This window comes from Rhopalosiphum padi, chromosome 2, assembly GCF_020882245.1.
Source record: "Rhopalosiphum padi isolate XX-2018 chromosome 2, ASM2088224v1, whole genome shotgun sequence".
Taxonomy (NCBI): Eukaryota; Metazoa; Arthropoda; class Insecta; order Hemiptera; family Aphididae; genus Rhopalosiphum; species Rhopalosiphum padi.
In genome coordinates this window covers 69575398-69599111 of record NC_083598.1, presented here as the reverse complement: position 1 = coordinate 69599111, position 23714 = coordinate 69575398, and the positions used below count along the sequence as shown (strand labels likewise).

Genomic DNA, 23714 nt, shown 5'->3' with positions numbered 1-23714 from the left:
AAAGCATCAATATATATATATAAACGAGCAAATAAACCTTTATATTTTTTTCACCTTTTTATCAAAACCAATTGATACATTGCACGTATTAATTATCAACCCTCCAGAGAAAGTGAATTCTAAAAGTTACTGAAACAACATTTTGGCAGATCGCCGAAATACTTTAAATATATACTGATTTTTTTTTTTAGGTTAGGCTCATTATAAAAGTATTTTGTAAAAAGTTATACATTTATTTTAAATTTTTAATATTAAATATATTTATATACTATAATACGCATATTATATTTACATCATCGTAAAAACTTCAACAATGTACTTACGAATATTTCACTTTAAAATAATATATTTAAATGTGAAATATAAAATATTCTACAGTTGACTAAACGAAACTTGATGACTAGGTATCTATCACTAATCAATCAAAATGTTAACATAGTATAACTATTAAAATATGATGAAAAACTCTGTGTTATACTAAAACATCTTAGTTACGTTTTTACAATACATAACTGAAAAAAGCAATATCAAGTATGGTTATATGAGCAAAAGAAAAACTAAGCACATAAACAAACAAGAATTTATTTGTCTTATCGCCTAAGGACAAGGTAAAACGTGTTTTCATAATTATTATTATGTGCAGAAGCCAGAAACGAAAACCCAGACGAAAGGTCACGCCATCCAGTCTGATAAATTTTACTAAACACGTACCAAGGTTTTGCACCACTTTAAAAATCGCCAAAAATATTTAGTATCTTTATTTCTTTCTCTTTTTCTAAAAAAATATTAAATTTCAGTCGTAACTACTTTTAAAATTCCAATAATTTTATTTTATAGTTAATAGTTAAATATTTGTTATATTCTATTTTAAATGCAATATAATTTATAGCCAAAAAAATATTAATATAAATATAATACATATAATATATATTTATATTAATATTTATGAAGGAATAATTAACAATTTATAATTAATTTAATTCTTAACATAAAAATCACATATCATTTCTACCTATGTATTGTAGGAGGAAATTTATTCACTAAATATATATTTACACTTAACCCTATAATGGTAAGATATTTATTTTTAATTTTATGCTAGTATAAAATATCACAATTATTTTTATTATTATTATCATTATTTATCACGATCAACATACGTTTAAAGTATCTAGATTGCAAACTATTTGACAGGATCAGATTAGTCTATTCTAAAATTGACAACCCCCTGACATCCCAGAGTTAATCGAAAAATATCATAATATATTTGAAACATAAAATGGACGTTTCTTAGTACAATGTAAAAAAACCAATCATAACTGTTATTCTGAGAACATCGTTATACAAAAGATATTTTTGATCGAAATGATTCAAAGATTAATTTTAATATATACATATAAAATTATGTATTATATTATACAGTTCTATATAATAAAATTAATCAAAGATAAAAAAAAAAGTAATAAATAACATAAAGATAAATTATTAACAAATGTTTTCCATGCAGAATGCCAATGATATCGAACCCTTTGATCATACACTTAGGTTTAACATTATGATTAATATATGGTCGCAAATCATAGCAACTAATTGTATATATATTTTCTGTGTCACGAGAAAGTGATTTATTGGAGTTTTTCAATATTTTTATTTTAAAGCGAGTTATAAGAGTTTATAGTACAACAATTTAAAAATTTCCATAACTCATAATCCTATGAAATACAAATTTTAGATACCTATATGTAAAGACTATCTCATACACAAGCTGTTTTCAAGTATCATTATAATCTACATTAATTATAAGTAATAGATAAAATAATGTACTACAGGTATGTATAAATTAAATTAATATGTTTAAAACATTTTAGTAAACAAAATATAATTTATAAAACTTATTCAGTATGTCTTTAATTACATTGTTACATACATTTTTTTTACACTTTAATTTGAAGTTTCAGAAAATCAAATTGTATAATAATATTGCACTTTTATAGTATGCAATGTAGGTACATGCATTCAAATGGCGTGTTATATTAAATGGTTTAACTATTTAAAATGGTTTATGTCAAATTATTTTTAATCTAATTGATGTATTTGTTGATGAATCGTTTAAACAGTTACAGCCTTTTATTGATTGCTTTGCTAGAGAACTTTGGAGCACAATGGAAAAGTATAAACATTTCATTTTGGCGCCTTCAAGAGAGACAAACTAAAACATCGATTTACCACACACAAAAAGGATCAGAACTTTAACATATATATCCATATTATTTGGGCTTTTTGTCAACCTTATTTCTTTTCTACCAATGTCGCTATAAATTTCCCTGTTACATATGTGGGTCGTTTTATATTCTCTCTTAAATAATTTTACAAGCCCTATTGTGTTTCATTTTATGTACGCATTTTTTTTTTTTTTTTACTTACATAGGCAAACATTTAAATAAATATTTAGTATTTCAAAATTATAAATACAGAATTAAATTTAAATATCATATACACAGGATTATTATTATTATTATAGAATTAATAATTTTACCAGAAATAATAAAACTCCATTATATTTTAATCAACATACGCACAATATTTCCTTTTTTAAATAATGATTAATTATTTATTTTTATTCTGAAATTGCATTTATTTACAGCAAATAATTTAATTATTCCAAAATAATGTGATAATTATTGACTAAAATGATAAAAAATATATACATACTATTTATAATAAACATTCTGCAAATTTTACGACTATAAATCACATTTAATTTTTCCAAACCTTTTCAGAAGGGTCTATTTGCTACGGTGGTTGTGTTCAGTCCGCCTCAAAAATATTTATCAGATGGGTATCGATCCGAATTTACTGCATAAAAGAGAGGTTTTTAGGCCAGTTTGCCGTAGGTAGTAAAACACTATTCCCAACATCTGTTACATTCCCGATTGTACACGCATATTGTTTTACATTATAATATAAAGAAAATAGTATTCTTATTTCATGCTTATGAATAAAATTAAACGATTACTTTGTATTCCTATTTGTCAATTTATTGCATGAAGTAGGATATCACTAAGTTTAGAATTTAATCATATTTATTTTTTAAAACAAGATATTTTTAATTGTTACACAATTAAAACTAATCTATTAAACTTCGTAAACAAAAATACAAACGTGCATAAATTAATGGGTACATATAAGAATATCTAACATCTTTCAAATATAATTGTTTTTCATTATATTAGTTCAGTGCTTACAAAAATAATTATCCATAAATAATAAATGCTTAATTAAAAAATATATCAATATTAATAATGAACAAGATTTAATAACATAAATTTATCATGTAAAAATCATTCAATTTTTTTATTTTAATGACTATCATAATGAAAACAATGAATATTAATATATTATAAAATAGAAATTTCATTATAGAAGCAGATGGCTTAACTGATTTTTTAACGATATATATTGAATTTTTTTAATTAATTAACGTTGTCATAATACCTAATGATAAATATATAAAAATCTACAGTAGGTAATACATTTTATATTCAGTAGTTATAAACTTTTTTAACATATATACATCGTGTACAAATTGTGATATCTCAAGGTGATACGGAAACTTGGCAATGCAACCATTGTGTAGAAATCAATATATAGTGTTCCGATTTTGGTCAAGCGTTAAATTGTCAACCCCCTCTAAATATAAAAATCCATTTGTAGAAAATAATAAAAAAACTTTAAATGGTGATAACTTACAGTTTTATAAAAATAATTTCATATAATATTTATTAATTATACCTACATACCTAATAAATTAGTTCATAAAAAAAAACCAGAATGTATTTAATTTGATATTTTTGTTAAATGTACTTATACAAATATAAGTAGTAATCATAGTGAAGCAGTGTTTTCGCGATCGTCACCAATAGTTAATAAATTATTCTTATAATTTTTAACGAGACAAGTCATATTACCTATCTCAGAATAAAAGCATTATTAAAATAATATCTAAAATAAAAATCTATGAGAAGTACACAGAAATATTAAGTAAAGCATGAAATTAAATATTTTAAGTACCTACGCTTTCGAATATAAATTAAAAATGTAGTACATTAAAAATTTATTTTATACACGGTTTATAAATGTCTTATAAATTAAAATAACTAATACAATACTTTTGTAAATAAATACCTACTCAATACATATTCATTATATATACCTACTACAATTTATATTAAATTATTGATTTATCTGAATAGCAGAAATAAGTCTTACTAGTCACTAGGAATATTACTATGAAACTATTCTAAGATTATTTTAATTTAATATAATTTGGAACAATATTTTACCTCAATAATTAACTTATAAGACAATTATATTAATTTAATATCCTTGAGTATATATTGATTTTAACACGCCATGCGTTAGGTAATTAAATATCTGTCAGAGAAAAGTTAAGTCTACGAGATGAACTTCGTTTGACAAAACGTCTTAGATAACACAAACATTAATAATATATAAAGTTATATGCCTATATGATAGTTATAGTTGTACATATGTCTTAAGTTTTACTGAAGTTAGGTTAGAATATTATATTTGTGAATTTAATGAACAATCTCAGTCTCTAAGTTTTTAGACTGTAAGCTTTAATAACAACGTTTTTTATAATTTTTAGAAAAATTTGTACTACCATTTTATCTTGTTTATCGATTATCCACAAATTAAGAATTTCATAATTCTAATTATTAATTAACACTTGACAAATGATGAATAAAACATAAATAGTTTTAAGTGCATATAAGGCGAAGTATAAATAAAAAGACAAAATAACAAAATCAACTTACAAACAAAAAAGATAAAAATATGTAAAAAAAAAAACTAAGGTTGACCTAATTCTGAAAGCTGTAAGCTTTCTCCTCGTCTATCGTTTAAAAGTAAGGATAGCCACAATAACTCTTTCGTGTCTGGAACAGCTATCTAAAAACTTTTTCTTTGGCACATCCGCGCATCTACGTTTATAATATACAAATATATTTAATAATAGAAAAACCCTCATAGATACTCAAATTATGCATTTATAAACGAGGTATGAAGAATTTACATTAATTTGTTTGTTCGAATCGGTATAGAATAATCTTCAATAATAATAATAAAAATACTCTGAATACATTTTAATAAAAATGTTTTTAAAGAGAAATATTGAAACATGATATTATACTATTTATAAAGTATTATACAATTCAATGACTCAAGATAAAGCTAAAAGCCAAAAATATTATGCGAGTACAAAATAAAAATATTAGATATTATGTATTTATTCGAAATTATAGCTATGTATATTATTGTAAATATAAATATTTTTTATATTACTTAAAATAATTTGTATAATAGATATAATCTAATAAGATAAAAAAAACTTTAAAAAAATATATTTATTCGAAATGGCGTAAAAATGAAAAAGTTGAATATTTTATAAGAATATTTATACATATTAAAAAATATAAATAATGGATTGAAAATTATTTATATTAATTATAAATTATAAATAATGTTTAAGTATAATAGTTTTTAAGTATATGTAATTTAATATTTTTACAATGTTGCTACAAAGTAAATCCCAAAAATTTTAATCATACTAACATTTGTTTTCCCCTCAAAAAATACTAACAAAATGAGAGAAAAATGATTCATGCATTTTAGATGTAAGAGATAAAGTCCTGGTAGATTTCCCATGATAATTGACGTCAGGTCCCCAGCGGTAGCTTGTAATGTGTCACTGACGGTTAGAACTATATAGCCCCCCACCCCCGTGTTAGTACACACGTAATCGCAGTTTTCATTAAAACGCGCAAGCAGAGGAGCAAGGGCAGTCAGCAGATATGACCGACAAACCTCATGAATGCCTGATTAGCTTCATCGTATGTTACATGTTTGCTTTATTAATTAGTTTTCAAAAGGGTCTACCGATATGGTGACCTAGAATGGAATTTCGACATAACGATGGCCTCTTACTTGTTTATTGCTAGTAAATTTATCATATTAATTAGGACAAACCATTAGTACAAGGATTCGCCATTACCTACGGTAAACTTTAAATGAAAGACAACGAAGAAACTTCCAATAAACACCTTTAACAATTAAAGTTTAAACCAAAATTAAACAGCAATAATAAAATAAATAATACATTTCTTAAGCAAAATGTTCAATGAGGAAATTGATTGCATTGCACTTTGGCTAATAGGATAATGTAGATTATTAGTTTTAATATTATCCATCTAATGTTAACATTAGCCAAAGTGAATCATGGGTTATATTAAAATGTTCAACTGCTTACGTTTCTATTACCTTTTATGTCTAAACTCAGTGGCATAGCCAGGGAGAGGGCTGAGGGGGATGCAGCCCCCCAGAAATATCAAGAAAATTTATTAATTATTTAAATTTTTAATGGTCTATGAAAATCGTTACAAAAATCTTAAATTGTACTTTACAAAAATTGATCAGCCCTCTCCAAAAAAAATCCTGGCTACGCCACTGTGTAAACTGAACTAGTCACTAGCTAATTAAACCACTTATGCTAACATAAAATTACACACGTTAGTACAAAATAAATGTACGATAAAAAAAATAATAAGTTTTATGTTAGATAATGGCTGATGTATTCTCAGATACATCATATATATGTGAGTCAGATGAACAGACATAGGATATGATTTTTTAAATATTATATACCACTGGTATAGCACCTTATTGTGAGTGCTGGATAAATGTCTTAAGATGCAAATCATCAGTTGCATGACTTATGTTTTTTTTTTCATTACTTAAGTAAAATAGTAGATATAAGCTAAACGTTTATACTGTATAGTTATCAATTCTCTTTCAGTATAGTATAGTCGGTCGGATGTAGGTGGGTATAATCCACCTATGACGGATTGGACACAGTGCTCCGGTATGCTCCTCACTATAGTCACTATTTTATTCTCGTCGTGTACTAAATAACAATTAATACCCTTCATTCTGATTGTTACATTTATTAATTACTATTAGTTATTATTTATTATTTTGGTTACACTTATACCCTGAGGTCGAGGTTCATATCTATTGGTATTTGGTACGAGTAATTTATGCAAACTACTCGTTAAGACTAATTCTAAAAAAAAATGCGTTGTAAAAATAAAAATAAATTGTGTCAGTGGGCTTTATTAAAATAGTTGTTATGAGATTATTTAGAAAACACTAGCTGCAGGCTATAATGTTAACATTACCTATCCAAAACTTCAACAAGATGCATGGTGAATAATATTAAATTTTGGTATAAGTAAAGGTCCTAAGAAGAAACTAGAAACGTACCTACTAATTTAATCTTTTAAGTTCAAAAAGTTAAATCGAACTGATAATGTCTTGATGGTGGAAGAATCTGTGGACAAGAACTTCAGTTATCTTGTCGTCAGATGAACCAATACAAATGAGCTAGATAATTAACATAACTTATATGAAAAAACGGCTTTACTTTTAGCAAATCCATTATGCGTTCAGACAAGTTGGAAATAATCACATTGAAAAATTGTACAATAATTGATCCGCAATATTTTTAGTTTTTTTTTTTATTTTTAGTTTTTAAGTCTTATGAATGTTTTTTCCGAATTTGTTTAAATCGTTCAATACTCAATCGAATCATTTTCGTAGTTATTTTCGTTTTTCACGTCCGCGAGTGCGCGTATTTGCGTATTGTATTATGCAGTGTGATTAAATTCCAACCACGAATTTCGATCAATTACTAAACGTTTTCACGTCGTCAATTCGCAAGAGCGCGTCGTTATATAGGTACCTGCCTACTTAATAGTGTCGTGTAGTGGCGAAACGAGTCTTAATTACATCCGGCTCGACGACACCCACCGCCCATATCCTGAATATTGCGCGCGATCACCACGGTAAGATACATTAAGTGTAAGAATATTATTCACAGGTGTCTTGTAAGATTGTAAGAATTGACAATTTCATACGCCTCTGCACGGCCGTTATTTTGGAATTTATTGTTTATATAAATTATAATATACATAGGTACCTTGGTAAAATAATCGCGTAACGCGTTTTAATACGATTTTTTGTGTAACATTATATGGCATTTTAATAAAAAAACATTACCGTGCATTATCGTTGGTTCGATAATAAGCTAAAAAAAAAAATAATAAATATAAATTTTGGTATATGTAACTGCAGTAAAACGCCAATCCGATATTATATGTCAGGGGCGGCCAAACGATCGATCGCAAACGATTACAAATTCGATCGTGTAAGAATTTATTTTTAGGCTACGCATACGAAAATTAATCATGGTAGTAGTTAACAACATTATCGATAAATTTGGAAGTCAATCCTCAAAGGTGAAGTATATTTTTAGTAGATCGCGGCCAAAAAAGGTTTGGCCGCCCCTGTTATATGTGGTGTATCATTTGATTGACGAAGCAACCAATTGAATTGTGGTTAGAATTTCAACGAACATCCAAGGATGTAAAGGCATGATTATTATACAAATATGTCCGCCAGAAAGGCACATACCCTGAACCATCCAATAACAACGCACTGCGTTAAAAATATATATATTTGTACTTACTAAACTATTTATAATATGTGTGAATAAGTATACGTATATTCTGGTGTTCCTGTCATCATATAGATGTACAATGTATATACTATTATACTTTCTATTGTAGTACTATATAACTACTTATATTGTAACGTATATAAATATTAAATACCTACATATAACATATTATTAATTATTATAAGCTAATTAAAAAAATCAAAAAATGGCTTAGAATTTTAGGTAACTACTTAAGTCCAATTAAAGTTTCTGAAATATTATAATGTATATTCCAATTTCCAAAGCAATAAGATGTTATCCATTGATTATAATTTATAATATTAAAAATATTATAATTTTTATAATAATATTTTTAAGTTTTTATTATTTAAATGTTTACAATTGTGGTAATATTAATTAGTCTAAATATTTAGAAATTGTACCAAATTGATTTGTTTTAATTAGACCAAAGTTCTACTCGAACATAAAAAAGGGTTGGTAGACAGGTATGTGACCCGATGACCGTGCCGTATTGATAATATAGTACTAGACCTCATAAATATAATTTATAATTGTAAATCAGAAATAGAGGAATAAATTATTAGTTGGATACCTATTTTAATATTTACAATACCTTACAAATTCATGTTTGTTACCCAATTTAAACAAAAATCATAATTTTACTATAAAATACGATTTTTTAGTATGTTTTAAACTGCATTTATTCATATATTAAGATTTTTAACATATTTGCTGTATTTGCATGTCTTGAGTTTTCATCTTTTTTTTTTAATTTAAAATTTTAAAATACTCATAACTTGTTTCAAAATTAAAACACAAACGATATAGTACATAATAAAGATTTTAAACCTAACTATAGTTAACTAGCTATTTTGAATATGTAATAATCATAGTACTCATAATGTGCATTTAATTTAAGAATAAAACACCATGAAACACCTTTAATGGTGCATATCTTACAAGAGCTTATAAGATACAAAAACATTTTATATTTTAAACCTATTCTTCCTTATGTTAAAACGTTCTCCCTTTTAATCTCCTTGTTTTAGTTGTTGCTAGAGGTCTACATATCTATATATGACCGAAACTTTAGAATGTTAATCATTTTAGCTCTAATTTGTAGAACTCCTAAAATCTTAAACTCAAATATTTCTTATTATATTTATGCCTTTTAAAAGTTATTCCATCGTATGGACAGGCGATTAAGAATTTGTCAGTTCTATAATTTTTGTTAAAATGTGGTTATCAAATATCTTGATATTCACGAGAGAGAAATAAAATAAGTCGTACTATATCTTTGTTTCTTACTAACTATAAAATAATAATGTAATATAATACCTTATTTCTTATTTAGGTGCTTATGTTACACATTATATAACTCATTAAGCTTGACACTCATAGACTTTCTATTTAATGAAAACAGTTTAATATAGAGCAATTCAATTTTTCTGACCATTTAATTTTACATTATTTTTTAATATGAACACGTGTGAAATATAATTCAATATTATAATTATATGTATAATATATATTATCTATTTTAAACACCATATAAAATTAATTTTAAAAGCGTATATAATTACACTAAATTATTACTCAATATATTTCAGGGGAAAAAATTGAAAAAAAACATCATCGCCTATAATAAAAACTCCTGTCAGATAGATTATAAATATAATATCTATAAGTAAATGCATAAAAGGTTATTATATCTAACACCTTAAATTAATTACTAAATGTAATAGGTAGGTATTTAACAATATGAATTAAATCAATTAATGAACTTAAAACAATTGTCACTAAATCTAACTAAATTTACTTATCAAGTTCTAGTTCAATTATGGTCCCTAAATACGAACACTCAATGTAGTGTATAAAGTATAAAATATCTGACTCATAAAAATTGCACTTTGCATATATAATATATACATAAATGTATATTTAAACAAAATGTGTAACATATTATAATAATTTAATTATTATTGTTATGTTATAATATTTTAAAATACATTGTTTTATGATTATAACACATATTTTATCCAAAAATTATTAAGTGCGAAAATTGTGTAAATATTTTCAAGACACAACTAAAACGGCAAATCATCAATTTACAAATTTATATTAGTATTAAATAATATACTATAGTTTCTACTTTGTAACCAACTGAATAGGTAAAATAGCCTATTTATAAATAAATCTTACAAAAACCTTACCTTTAAAAATGGCCTAGTTAATAAATCTCTAAGCTGGACACCATCATAAGCTGTCTGAGAGTGATTTGGTAAGGTAGTTAGTATATCCAAGACATCGTGAACTAAACTAATTAAGTCTTCAGAAATAGGTGAAGGTGGTTTCTTTTCCGAATCAGTTCTGCTAGAATTTATGAAATGGTACAGCTAAAAAACAAAAAAATGAATACAATTTTATTTTTATTTATTCTTATCATTATTCGTTACAATTAACTAAAACTTTAATATTTTAATTTTTCAATCAATTAAAAATTTTAAAATTTTAGGATAAGTTATATTTGGTTTAAATTTATTATAATAAAAATGTATTATAAAGTACTGTTTAAGTTATATAAATACACACCTCCAATAGTTTACACAATTGATCATCATCTAGTAATGGTAAAACAGTTTGTGGATTATCAGGGAGTGCTTCCTGTATACATTGAATATCATCCAATGAACTCAGAATAACGCCAACAGCTTAATATCAAGTTTAAAATAAATTGTAGACAATAATATTATTATACTAACTACACAATTATTTAAATAATTGTCTGTTAAAATATATTTACCTGAATTACTAATGTCATCATCGCCAAAATCAGAAAACTGTTCAATGGCGTTGGAGTTAGAATCTAGAGAAGACTGGTAAGTCCAGCGTGGTGATGACACTGCTGCCATAACTGCTCCACGTAAACGTCTACGACTATTATATACTTTCAGTTGTTCCACTGTATCTACTAAATGAATTTTAGATGCGTTCTTATCTCTTTCCTAATATAAGATAAATAAGATATTATAATATTTAAAATTTTAAACAGGAGATTAAATATATTTTCAGAATACATACCCTTAGCCATCTGTGATTTAAAACTTCCTGAATTGTCAGACGTTTTTTAGGATCTAAACATAGCATCTTGCATATAAGATCTTTAGCACCTTCACTTATATGTTCCCATTGTGGTCTATTAAACTTTAAAAATAAATAAGAATTATAATTAACCATACTTTAGTCATCATTTACCAATAATAAATAAATAAATAACATACATTCAACCTAGCATCACATATATTATGGTAAAGACGATCACCAGTACCTAAGAATGGAGTCAGACCAGATAATAATATATGTAATATAACTCCAGCTGACCATACATCTCCAGGTTTACCATATTGTTGTCGCTCCACAACTTCTGGAGCCATAAAATGAGGAGTTCCTATGCGTCCTTATAACATAATAATAATAATATTTTTATTACAATTTATCACACACAAAATATAAAATTAAGTGATAAAATAATAATAATTAAACTGATACTGAACATCATTAAGAAGCCCTGATTTTTTTTTTATCTTTCACTAATGTAATACACCGTGAATGCACATTCCATACAACTATAATAACAACTTAATACTATTTGAGTTTGGGGTATATTGTAAAATGGATAATGGGTTTTTATAACAATTTAGCATTTTATAAGATATATTATTTTAGATAAAATATTATTATTAAGAAATCATTAGACGATTACAAATACCTTAAACTCAATAAGTATTTATAATTAAATAGTGTGGAAAAAATATACTACCACAACCCTTAAAATTAATTTGTTGTTAAGTTTTGATAATTATTTAACTAATATTAAATATAAATATATTATAGAACACTTTTAAGCTAAATTTTAAATTCTGAGCATTTTTAAACATATACTATATAGTGTATTCAAAATGTGAATTTAGAGCTAATACAGATAAGATTTTTTTAAATTAACAATAAATGCAAACCATATACAATTGAGGCACGTCCATTTAAACAAAATCAATTTTTTATAATTTAGAAGATAGTATAATAAGTAACTTTAAATTTCTAACAACTTATTTTAGTGAGTACATTAATTGTACAAAATAATAATATAGATTCTAAAACCAGTCATTCTTATAATAGATTTAATTATAATATTATAATATTATAATATTAACTATGTACTTTAAAAATTGGTTTGAATAACTTTTGGTTGTACATTTTTAGGTTTAAACTTAAGTAAAATTTTGTATTTTCTCATGAATATAGCTTTTATATTGATTTTTATGTAAGTTCACGAGTAAATAAATGAATTTATTATTTTTATATTTTAGCAGTGCATATAAAATACAGTTCAATAATAAAACAATCATAAATCCATTCCTAAGTAAAAAATACCTAGAAGAGAATTGAAAGAACAAACTATGATTTTTAATCAAAATTTGGCAGTACCAATTGGTTGCAACAACTAATTTTAATTTAATATGGCTAAAATCAAAATTATTTTATTAACTAATATAAAATTAAAAACTAATTAATGGTACATTATACATTTCCTGTATATATTTATATCAGAGAACTAACTATAACCAATATTATTATTATTATTATATATATATATATATATACTTATTTTAAAAGAAACCTAACGTTGAAGTAAATAATTTTGTAACTCATAAACATAATATTAGGTATAATATGAACTATGCTAAGCTGTAAAACTTAATAACACTTTGGAAAAATGGAATAAATCAATGATATAAATAAGAGAAACCATAAATCTATATTAGCTTTATAATTTTAGAGATACTTATTCTCAACATATTTCCTTTTCCTATTACTTCATATCAGATAATATTACAAGTTGACTCAATTTGTTTAAAATAAAAATATATATTATATTTTAATATATAACTTTCAACTAAAGCTGAATACACATTAAATAAATAAAGGATTTATTATAAAATGTTACTATTTATCAGGTTAAATAATTATAAAAATATATCACATATATTTTAAAATTAAGAGGACGCCATACCTGCATGTGTTGCCTCTGTCTTACTAACGTACATCATAACAAATTTTCGTTCAGCAGAATACATTTTGTGATGTTAGCTTTAATATTAGAGTAAATCTATTATCAAATTTAAAGGTAAGAATATTATCTAGACAATGACATATGCTTTTAATGATGTTATTATTTTAAAGTGAGTTACAGCTATGTTTAATATAACAACATTAAAATGTTCATAACTCACTTTAAAATGATAATGTCATAAAAAGCATAAGTCATTGTCTAGAATCTAGATAATAATCTTACCTTTAAATTTGATAATAGGTAAATTTACTCTAATATCAAAGCTAACATCACAAAATGTATTCTGCTGAACGAAAATGTATTATGATGTACGTTAGTAAGACAGAGACAACACATGTATCTATGGTGTCCTCTTAACAATTATTATATCAACTCGTATCAACACTTTTTATTTGATTTTACAATTATAATATATTATATGTAATATAGATTCTATTTTTTGATCTTATTATCACATTCTTCAACTATTCAATCTAGGTAATTAAAATGTTATTAATGATTGTTTTTAATACTTTAAAAAGTATAAAGAAATTAGATAATATATTATGTATTAAATTATATCAATAATAAATCATAATATATTTTAAAAATGATATGTTATAAAAACAATAATATTGAGCTTAAAATAAGAAAAACAGATCTCATGTTTGGTTAAATTAATTATGATTATAGCATTAATACTTAAGATAATATATTTTTATAATTTCTAAAAATATATACACTTAGCACCAAAATATTTCAAACCATGCTCTTTGTTAATGTTATTATGATTATTTATCATTTAAATCCTTATAAAATAACTAAAACTGTATATTTCATTCTAAAGCATTATCTTATTAAAAAGAATAATATTATAATTATTAATTACCTAATAAAGATGTTAATTGATTTTTAATATATTTAAATAAAATTATAAATAATAAATAAAAAATTGGTTTAAAATAAAAATAATTCTAATTTACAAAGTTCAAACAAAATTCCAATAATTAGTTCAACAACCAACTAATACATTTTTGAAATTAATTTATATTAATACCATTTTGATACTCAGCAACTTCCAATTTTTCCAAATCCGGTAAATTATCATAGAGCATAAGGATGTGTGCTAAAAACATGAAGGTGCAAAATCGCATATAGTAAAAAGAAATTTCAGAAATAAATCTTACATTTTTTTAAAAAGAAATTTAACTAATTAATATAAAATATTATTCACAAAGCCGTGCAAACAAAAATAAAATGTATACAATCAGTAACTGAAAAACTATTATGAATGATAACTAATGAAACTATCTTGTTTTTTTCAAAGTATATTTTTAACAGTAAAAGTAAAAGGTATTAACTGGTTTAAATGTTTTATCTTGTCATTCTAAAAGTTTATTTTAATATTCTTTGATTGTTCAATATAATCTGGAAATTAAATATGCATTATAATTTTTAAATTGGAATAATTATAAAAATGCAATGTTAATGTATATTAGATATTTTCTGATTTGAATATTCTTGGTACATAAACTATCATTAATGAAGTAAAACATAATATTATACATTATTTTTAAGTGAACAGAGATGTATTTTTGAAACAACCAAGTCCTCAAATAGTTATTTACTAATTATTATTATTATTTTAACAAAATATTTTTTATTCCATAACAGAAAAAAATAATAATTTTATAATTTTTATTTTTTAATATCAAGTATAAAAAAAAAATAGTGTACCAACACCAATATCATAACAATTTATAACCCATTTAAGTGCTCTTACCCTGTCTGTCTGATTGTAAATAAACTTGGCCGTTAGCACTCAAATTAGGTCGGGACAAATCATCAAAACTTTTTGCTTAAAAAAAAAAATAAAAACAAAAAAAAATAAAAATAAAAAAAAACAGAAATAAAAACAAAAACAATTAATGTTTAACGTATTTTGAGATTATGAATACCTCCATTAATAGAGCTTCCATCATGCAACTGTATTGCTACACCAAATCCTCCAAGTTTAACTGGAGCTGAATTCTCTTTAGTGGCTAATAGGACACAATGTGGTTTAATATCTCTATGAATAATGTCATTTCCATGACAATATCTGATTGCTTCAAGTATTTGTCTCATATAATGGCTACAAAATAATTAATTTAAATACAATTGTTGATTAAGATTATAAACATTTAATCTACTCAATCAAACATAATATTACCTTGCTACTGCTTCACTGTAAACAAAACCAGCTGTAGCTCTACGGACAATTTCAAAACATATGTCTGATCCATCCATACTGAAAGTGAATAAAATTAAAGTTTAAAATTCTCTAAATTAAATAACATACTTATTTTACAATGTAAGTTTGTAAATGTCTATTTCTAGAAAATGTTTAAGCTTAAAATGTAGTACACAGGGTCCAACAGTTTTTAAATTATTTAATATATAGATAATGAAACCGGATGATTAGTGGTGGGATTGGCAGCTCTTAATAAGGTGATAGTAGAGACAATGGCCATTATCATCACAACCTACATTTTGGGTAAGAATAGATTTTTATACAGGTGCCCAACACAGCTTAGAAGTTCACGTGTATTATCAAAATGGTTAAATTTGGTTATTCCATAACCACCTCGCTCTTCTAATTTGGTTTGTGATTTTTTTTTTTAAGGATACCTTAAATCAAAAATGTTTGAGAACAATCCACTAAGAACTATCCAAGCCCTCAAACAATGCATTTGGAACAAGATTGAAGCAATACCCATTAATGTGCTGCAAAAAAATATAACTTCCAGTTACAGCTACAGTGATGTATACATTTCAATGAAAGTCATATTTTTAAGTATAATTTATAGAAAATAAATTCATGTTTTGAAGAATATTTAAATTATCCCGTTTCGTTGCTGGACCCTATATAATCGTATATTTAAATAACCCTACTAGATACAAGAATTTACAAAAAATAAACACCTCTTCCAATTAAGTACAATTGTAATTTAAACACTCTCAAATGAAAAAAATAAATAAGAAATACTGGTCCCACTGCCTAAACTAAAAATAATTTATATTAAAACTTACTATTCGAAAACCATATACAGCATTCCTTCAGAACTATATGTTTCCAGTAGTTCCACAATATGAGGATGTTTTAACATATGGCATATTGTTGCTTCTCGTTTTAAGTCTATGATCAAAATATAATTTTTAATATAATTTATTTGACTTAATGTAAATTTAAGATTAAATACCTGAAGTGCTTAAACCAGGACTTGATGTAAAACTTGCTACATCAACGATTTTAACAGCAAATTGCTGTCCAGTTTGACGATGAACACATCTTTTAACCAAACTAAATGGTCCTCTAAAATATAATAAAAAATAATGATTACTATAGTGATAATTAGTTTTTATTTTTAATATACACAAATAATAACTAAGTTACTTGGATAATTATTTTCTAAATTATATTAAAGTTATTTTTGAACAAAATGTTTAACATATTACAAGAATGGTTAACATCTAAACTAGGAACACATTATTTTTTGAATTTAAACTTTAATAATGTAGGTGAAAGGTTCAGAGATGGTTTTCTGTTTGCTGTTTTATTTCAAAAATACCAAGTGATGCCTGAAAAGTATGTGCATACATTTAAAAAAACTAATCATTATGATGCATGTTTAAGCAATATGAAAAGTATAAACTTATGGCTACAATTTATGGAAATTATTATTGAAGATAGTACTATTCATGAAATTGCTCATGGTCAATCACTTGCAGTTACAAAACTTTTATACAAACTATACTTTAAATTTGAAATGTCAAAAGAATACCAAATAATGAATAATATCAATGTTGAGGAAAATCAAAAATTTAATAAAAATATCTTAGTCAATTTATGTAAAAATGATAGTAGTCTTTTGTTACATCAGAAAGAAAAAAAAGAAAAAAAAAGACCAAATGAAAACCATGAAAAATTTTGTTACATTTCAAAGTTATTTTTTAATTCAAACGGTAATTCATATACTGGTATTGATGTTTTAAAATCGATGAATTGTATCAATATGTGTAAAGGCAATGCTTTAAAGATATTAGAACATAATATGAACAGCTTTTATATATTGTTTATGATGAATTTAAATAGCAGTAAATTCTTCCAAAACGATTTGATAGAAAAATCTAATGAAATCTTATGTAGAAGTATGCTTCTTAATATTCTTAATATAAAAGAAAATAATAACATAACAAATGATAATAAAAACTTTACGGTCACAAAACAATATTATGAGAATACCATTCAAAATATTGACTTAGAATCACAAGAAGACTTAAAAGACAAAAGCTCAACATTTAATAATTTGAAAATAGAAGAATCTATAATAATTACTCAAGAATTAGATGAATTTAAAAGCACACATTCTGTGAAACATGATATTCTTGATGCATATTTACAACATACTGGACCTTGGTCTTCTGAATATTTGAAAGTAGATTCGTTTAAATTCAAACAAAACATTCTATCAACCATAATAAAAGAAGTTTTAAATTTTGAATATGGTATAAGTGAAATCAAATTCATTAAAATAAAAAATGCAAATGTAGCTGGAGTGATTGATGTAATACAAAACACAAAAGTGGTAAAATTAATAAAAGACAACTTACGAAATAAAGGAATATTAGGTTTTACTGCTGAAGATGCATTATCTGCGTGTCTTAATGCATATAATGAGGAAATGAAGATTTCAGAAAATAAAAGTAAACTATACCAAGTTGTGGAAGAGTATGAAGATCATTTAGAAAATTCAAATATTACATTAGAAAACAGTGAAAATAAAAAACTACAAAAAGATTCAGATTATAGTAAAAATGGTAAATATTTTAAAATTACAAACTATTTATGTTTAGGTACATACGTTCCTATTTCAAAAAAAATGGGAGAAATCATAAAAAGTATTCTTATATAGAATACGGGTTCATGCGGGTTACATGAAAATTAATTAATTTAATTGACCAATCATGAGCAACTAAATCATAATCATGTTTAAGCGATGTTTAAGGAACTATTGATTCATTAAATGTTTAGTGATTTTTCATACAACTCAAAATTAATATTTTCTACTAAATACTGTTTGCTCTATATATTATATTGATATAATTTTAAATGCATTTTATAAAATAAAACTATTGTACTTACTACTAACTATTGTATTTACTAGAATAACTTAATTTTTTGTCAGGGGTAAAACTATTTTAAGTTCATAAATCTGTTTTGAATATTTGAATTTATTACTCAAATTCCGTGTACATATCATCTGATATGGGTTATCATTGAATAGTACACTGATGATAATATACTACCGAATTTATTATCTACTCGTACAAAAACAAGTCATACCCATATGCAATGTAGTAAGAATAGCCTTTATACTCGCTTTATAGTCTACATTACACGTTAAAAATGATGCGTATACAGAAAGAGTCTATAAGTAATAAATAAGTAATTTGTAAACAATTAATATAAATATTTACCTTAAAATGTTTATAGAAGTTAAAAAAAGAACAAAGAATGGTTCAATAAACAGTATGTCAGTTATAATTACAAGTGGATCAAACGTTAGTGAAGAATCAATTTATACAACAAACAAACAACCTATAAATAAACTTATTCAAACGCCAGAAAATATTCCAGAACCTGATTACAATAATCCTATTTTAAGTTCAATGGCCAATTTAGGAAAAATAATTGATGAAAAACAAAAAAAAAATCATGATTTACAAATTGGAGATGAAATAAATTGCATAGGAGAATACATAAAATTAAATCAGGATATAAATGGTTGGATACTTTTACAATTTCCTGTTCAGCCTTTAGAAATGGCTTTACTTGAATTTATGTTAAGTGGTAAAATGCCATATTTTGGAAAAGAAATATGTGAGAAGTCTAAGAAAAATTCTAGTATAGTTCCTGAGTATCAAGATAGTGAAAATATGTACACTGTTACAAATACTTATTTCACAAATTGTATTAAAATTATACAATATACAGATGAAATTTACAGTGAAAGATTATATGATTTTTTACAATTTTATAAACAACAAAATAGTATTCAAATACACATAAGCGATATAGATAATATAATAAAAGAACCTAAAAAAGCTGCGGATAACATAGTTGGACTGATTTTAAACGAAGAAAAAGTTAAGTCCCCGAGTATATTTTTTAAGCCTATAAATATCGATAATATTGATAATAACGAGGATGATGATAGCATAAAATCTGAAAATTATGAAAAACAAATTAGTACATTACCTTCCACAACATCTGCTGATAAAACTGAAATAACAAATTATGAAATAACAAATAAATTTCAAATACTGAGTACAGATTTGGGAAGGAATGAAGGTAATTTAACCAATTATACATTTACAGTATTATATTTATGTGATATTTGGAAAACTATGGAACACAATTATACACTCAAAATAAGGAAATTATTAAATAATAAAGATAACTTTTTCAAAGAAGTAAGAACAAGCAAAGATTTAAGTATAAAGACAATATATCAGACAATACAACTTCAAAATTCTTGCATAATGAACTTAATAAATAAATATGAAAATAAAACTAAAAATCTATTAAGAGACAACTATAATAACTTAAAACACTACATTTTTGAACTACAAACCAATTTATGGGATGAAGTGGATAGTGAGTTAGAACAAGTAACAACATTTCTTAAAAATACCATCTATGAACAATGGATGCTTAAGAATAATACATTAATTAGTACCTATAACAAATTATTGGAAACTGAAATGAATCGTGCAATTATTACCTTAAACTTCTTAAATAGGTATTATGTTGATATTAATGAAACTAAAATAAAAGAATTTGAATTTCATACTGCCATCATTGATAACAATAAAGACATTGATACTTTTCAAATACATTGCTTAGACACAATAAGCAACTTTGAAACATATGTGTATGATAATTATGAAGTAGTAGAAAGAATAGATCAAGAGACCTGGACTATAAGTGTACAAACAGAAGCAAACAGACTTATAAATCAAGTACATAGAATTAAAGCTAGTTCACTTCAAGATACAACATATCTTAAAGATTTAACAAGCATAGATCATCATTTAGAAAAATTACATACTATATATCAATTTAAAATAAATGATATAAATAAATTATGTGAATTATTAGAATGTGTAGGAAAAAATACTGAAGTTTGTATTGAATACATTTCTGGACAATTTTTTATAAATAAGTTGAGTGTTTTTGTAATAATTAGCCAACAAGCATTCCATTCAAAGAATACATTTAAAATGAAACAGTTAAGATCTATTGTAAATAAACTTTTAGATCAAGCTCCTACGTTCAAAATGGAAATTGTCAATTTTATTGATATATTGAATAAACTTTGTAAAATAAAACATATATTATATCCAAAACAATGGCCAAAAGATGATAAATTTTACAACCAGTTTTATAAAGAACTATTTGGTAGTAATGTAACAACTATAGATTGGAGAGACTTTGTAGTACAATGTATGCAACTTCCTTATCCTACTATTGAACAACTATTGTTTTATCGAAAATTATTCCAAGATTATGACATAGGCAATGAGACAATTACAATAGAAAGTTATGAAGCCACAAGATTATGGTTTGAAAATGAATCAAATCAATACAATGATGCTAAATGGTTATTATATGATATGTATGAAGTCCAAGATGGACTTAATTATAGCACTATGCTTTTAGCATTTTGCAAAGATGAAAAACCATGGATTGGTTTAGGGAAATCATTTAGCTTAATTTTTGGCTGGAATCCATTTGATTTGAAAACTCAGCATACAAAACAATCAGTTTACAAATACGAAGAATCAGAAAATGATATAGAATATTTGAATACAGTCGATAATGAAATAATTTATCCATCTGAAATATCTCCAGATTTATCTTATGAAGAATTCATTTTTGACCAAGATATTATGACATGGTTTTTATTAAAAAATTTTAAATTATACATGGACAGCAAAAATCAGATAGGCGATATTAATATTCCAAAAATTGTCAAATCAATATTTGTAAATAATCAAACTCAACAAATAATCCCTACAGTCGTTGATTTATTTCAAAATTGTATAATGGATAATTTGTATAATACTGTATATAAATTCCAAGCAAAAGAACTACCAGAAGTTGCTAAACATGTTGTATTGAATTTTTATGATTTAAGTTCATTAATATAATACCTATAGCTCATCCCTTAAACATATTAAATGTTTAACTTAATGATCTATAAACAATGGATGAGCTATTATTGAATATAATGTTAAGTTCTTTAAATCATAAATTTCAATACAGTACTATACAAATTAGTAATAATTATCCATTATGTATGTTATTTATTAAATCACTGAATGACTAAAATTAATTTATTAAGATTGATTCTTTATAGATATACAGAAAATCTATAAGGAATACAAACAATATACAACACAATATCGAGTACAAAATGAAAAGTGAAATGGACTGTTTTAAATTGAGAATTAAAAAAATGTATATATCAAGTGTTAAATAATAATTAGAATATAAAACAAATTGTATCTTAAAAATAGTACCAATACTCTAAATTGTTTTATAATTTTTATAATACCATTATATTCCACTTATTATTATAAATATCGTACTTAATCTTTTATTATATTTTTATTTATTTACTCAGTCACCTCCTCTATTCCAAACCCTGTATAGTGTTGTAATCTGGTACCTACCATATATGTATATAATAAAATGTTAAGTGCAAATCTTGCGTTTTGTTCTGGGTAATTTGGGGAGAACATAAAAAAAAAATGGTTATTTTGAGGGCAACTGGCTTGAGGTACATGTGACATGAGTACATGACCCAATTCAATCGCAATAATATATGCATAGCATATTATTTAGGTATAAGGACACTCACTTTCCGATGGTCTCGAGCAGTTCGTAGACATCGTCGAAAAGCACTTCCTCGTCAGCCATGGTTACGATCGCCAGACGGGCACTACGGAAAAGTGTACACGACACAGAAAACTTCCGTCTCTACTCGACACCGGTCATTACGACGACGAAGCGAACATACAGAGAAACGCTATGCGGAATGCCAACGAGTCGAGTGCGGTACGGTCGAGGGGAGTAGGACGTGGCGCAACGACGATACAATAATAATTCACCGCAACAATAACATTATAATATTGTCAACGATGAGTAATAGGACGCCACTGCCCGACTGGGGGACACACCACATGCGCGCGCGGACACGTCTCTAACGTCTGTGACCGTTGTCCACTGACAGCCGAGACGGCACCACGTCGAGACAACGACGCGGAAACGGCTTTCGGGAGTCGACCAGCGAAACGCGCGCACACCGCCGCCGCCGCACCACTACCACCACCGGGTAAAAGCTATAGAATCGTCGGGACCCGGGACAGATGGGGGAGTCGAGTCGCGGGTCTGATGTGCCGTTACGGCGTCACGGCAAGTCGCTTAGGCGTTAGGCCGATGCGGACTCGGATGGCTCGTTGAATCGCCTACGGTCGACCGCTCGACGTCCCGCGCTGCCCAGTGCCCACTGGTGTGCGCCCAGACTCGGCTCAATCGTGCTCGTGGTGATGAATTGATGATGAAGCTGGCAACGCGTCCCCGCCCCGCTTTGGATGAACTTTGCCCCGTTAAGGTATTGCACTGGCCGCGGCGGATCTTACGCCTAGGTTGCGCACCGACCGCGCCAACAACTTCATCCCAGTACTGACGCGCCGCCCGTAATTGATAACTTGACGTGATAAGTGATAACGTTTTGTAAACACACAGATGTCTGTGTGTAAACACCACGGTTTAATAAGGTGTACCTATAAACACACAAGTTTTAAATTTTAATTATTTTAATTCATCAACCGACAAGGCGACAAAAAGACAACCATTATCGTTCGAACAATTTTGCGTCGATCTGTTCATACATTCTT

At 25.9% G+C, this 23714-nt stretch overlaps 1 protein-coding gene across 12 annotated transcripts in view; it reads right to left on the bottom strand.

The window, feature by feature from the left end:
* The window catches only part of LOC132920215 (peripheral plasma membrane protein CASK), an 84097-nt gene that overhangs the window by 55850 nt on the left and 4533 nt on the right, over positions 1-23714 (bottom strand). For 11 of the 12 annotated variants that reach the window (XM_060982421.1, XM_060982425.1, XM_060982423.1 and 8 more), the window contains exons 2-12: positions 22676-23600; positions 16949-17061; positions 16779-16884; positions 15919-15996; positions 15665-15840; positions 15490-15564; positions 11878-12053; positions 11678-11800; positions 11400-11601; positions 11189-11307; positions 10810-10992 (exon numbers count right to left, since the gene is read on the bottom strand). In XM_060982421.1, coding sequence (XP_060838404.1) covers positions 10810-10992; positions 11189-11307; positions 11400-11601; positions 11678-11800; positions 11878-12053; positions 15490-15564; positions 15665-15840; positions 15919-15996; positions 16779-16884; positions 16949-17061; positions 22676-22734 — 1410 coding nt within the window. In that variant the 5' untranslated portion in view covers positions 22735-23600. The remainder of the gene's footprint in view (positions 1-10809; positions 10993-11188; positions 11308-11399; positions 11602-11677; positions 11801-11877; positions 12054-15489; positions 15565-15664; positions 15841-15918; positions 15997-16778; positions 16885-16948; positions 17062-22675; positions 23601-23714) is intronic. The other variant, XM_060982429.1, reaches the window with a different exon arrangement.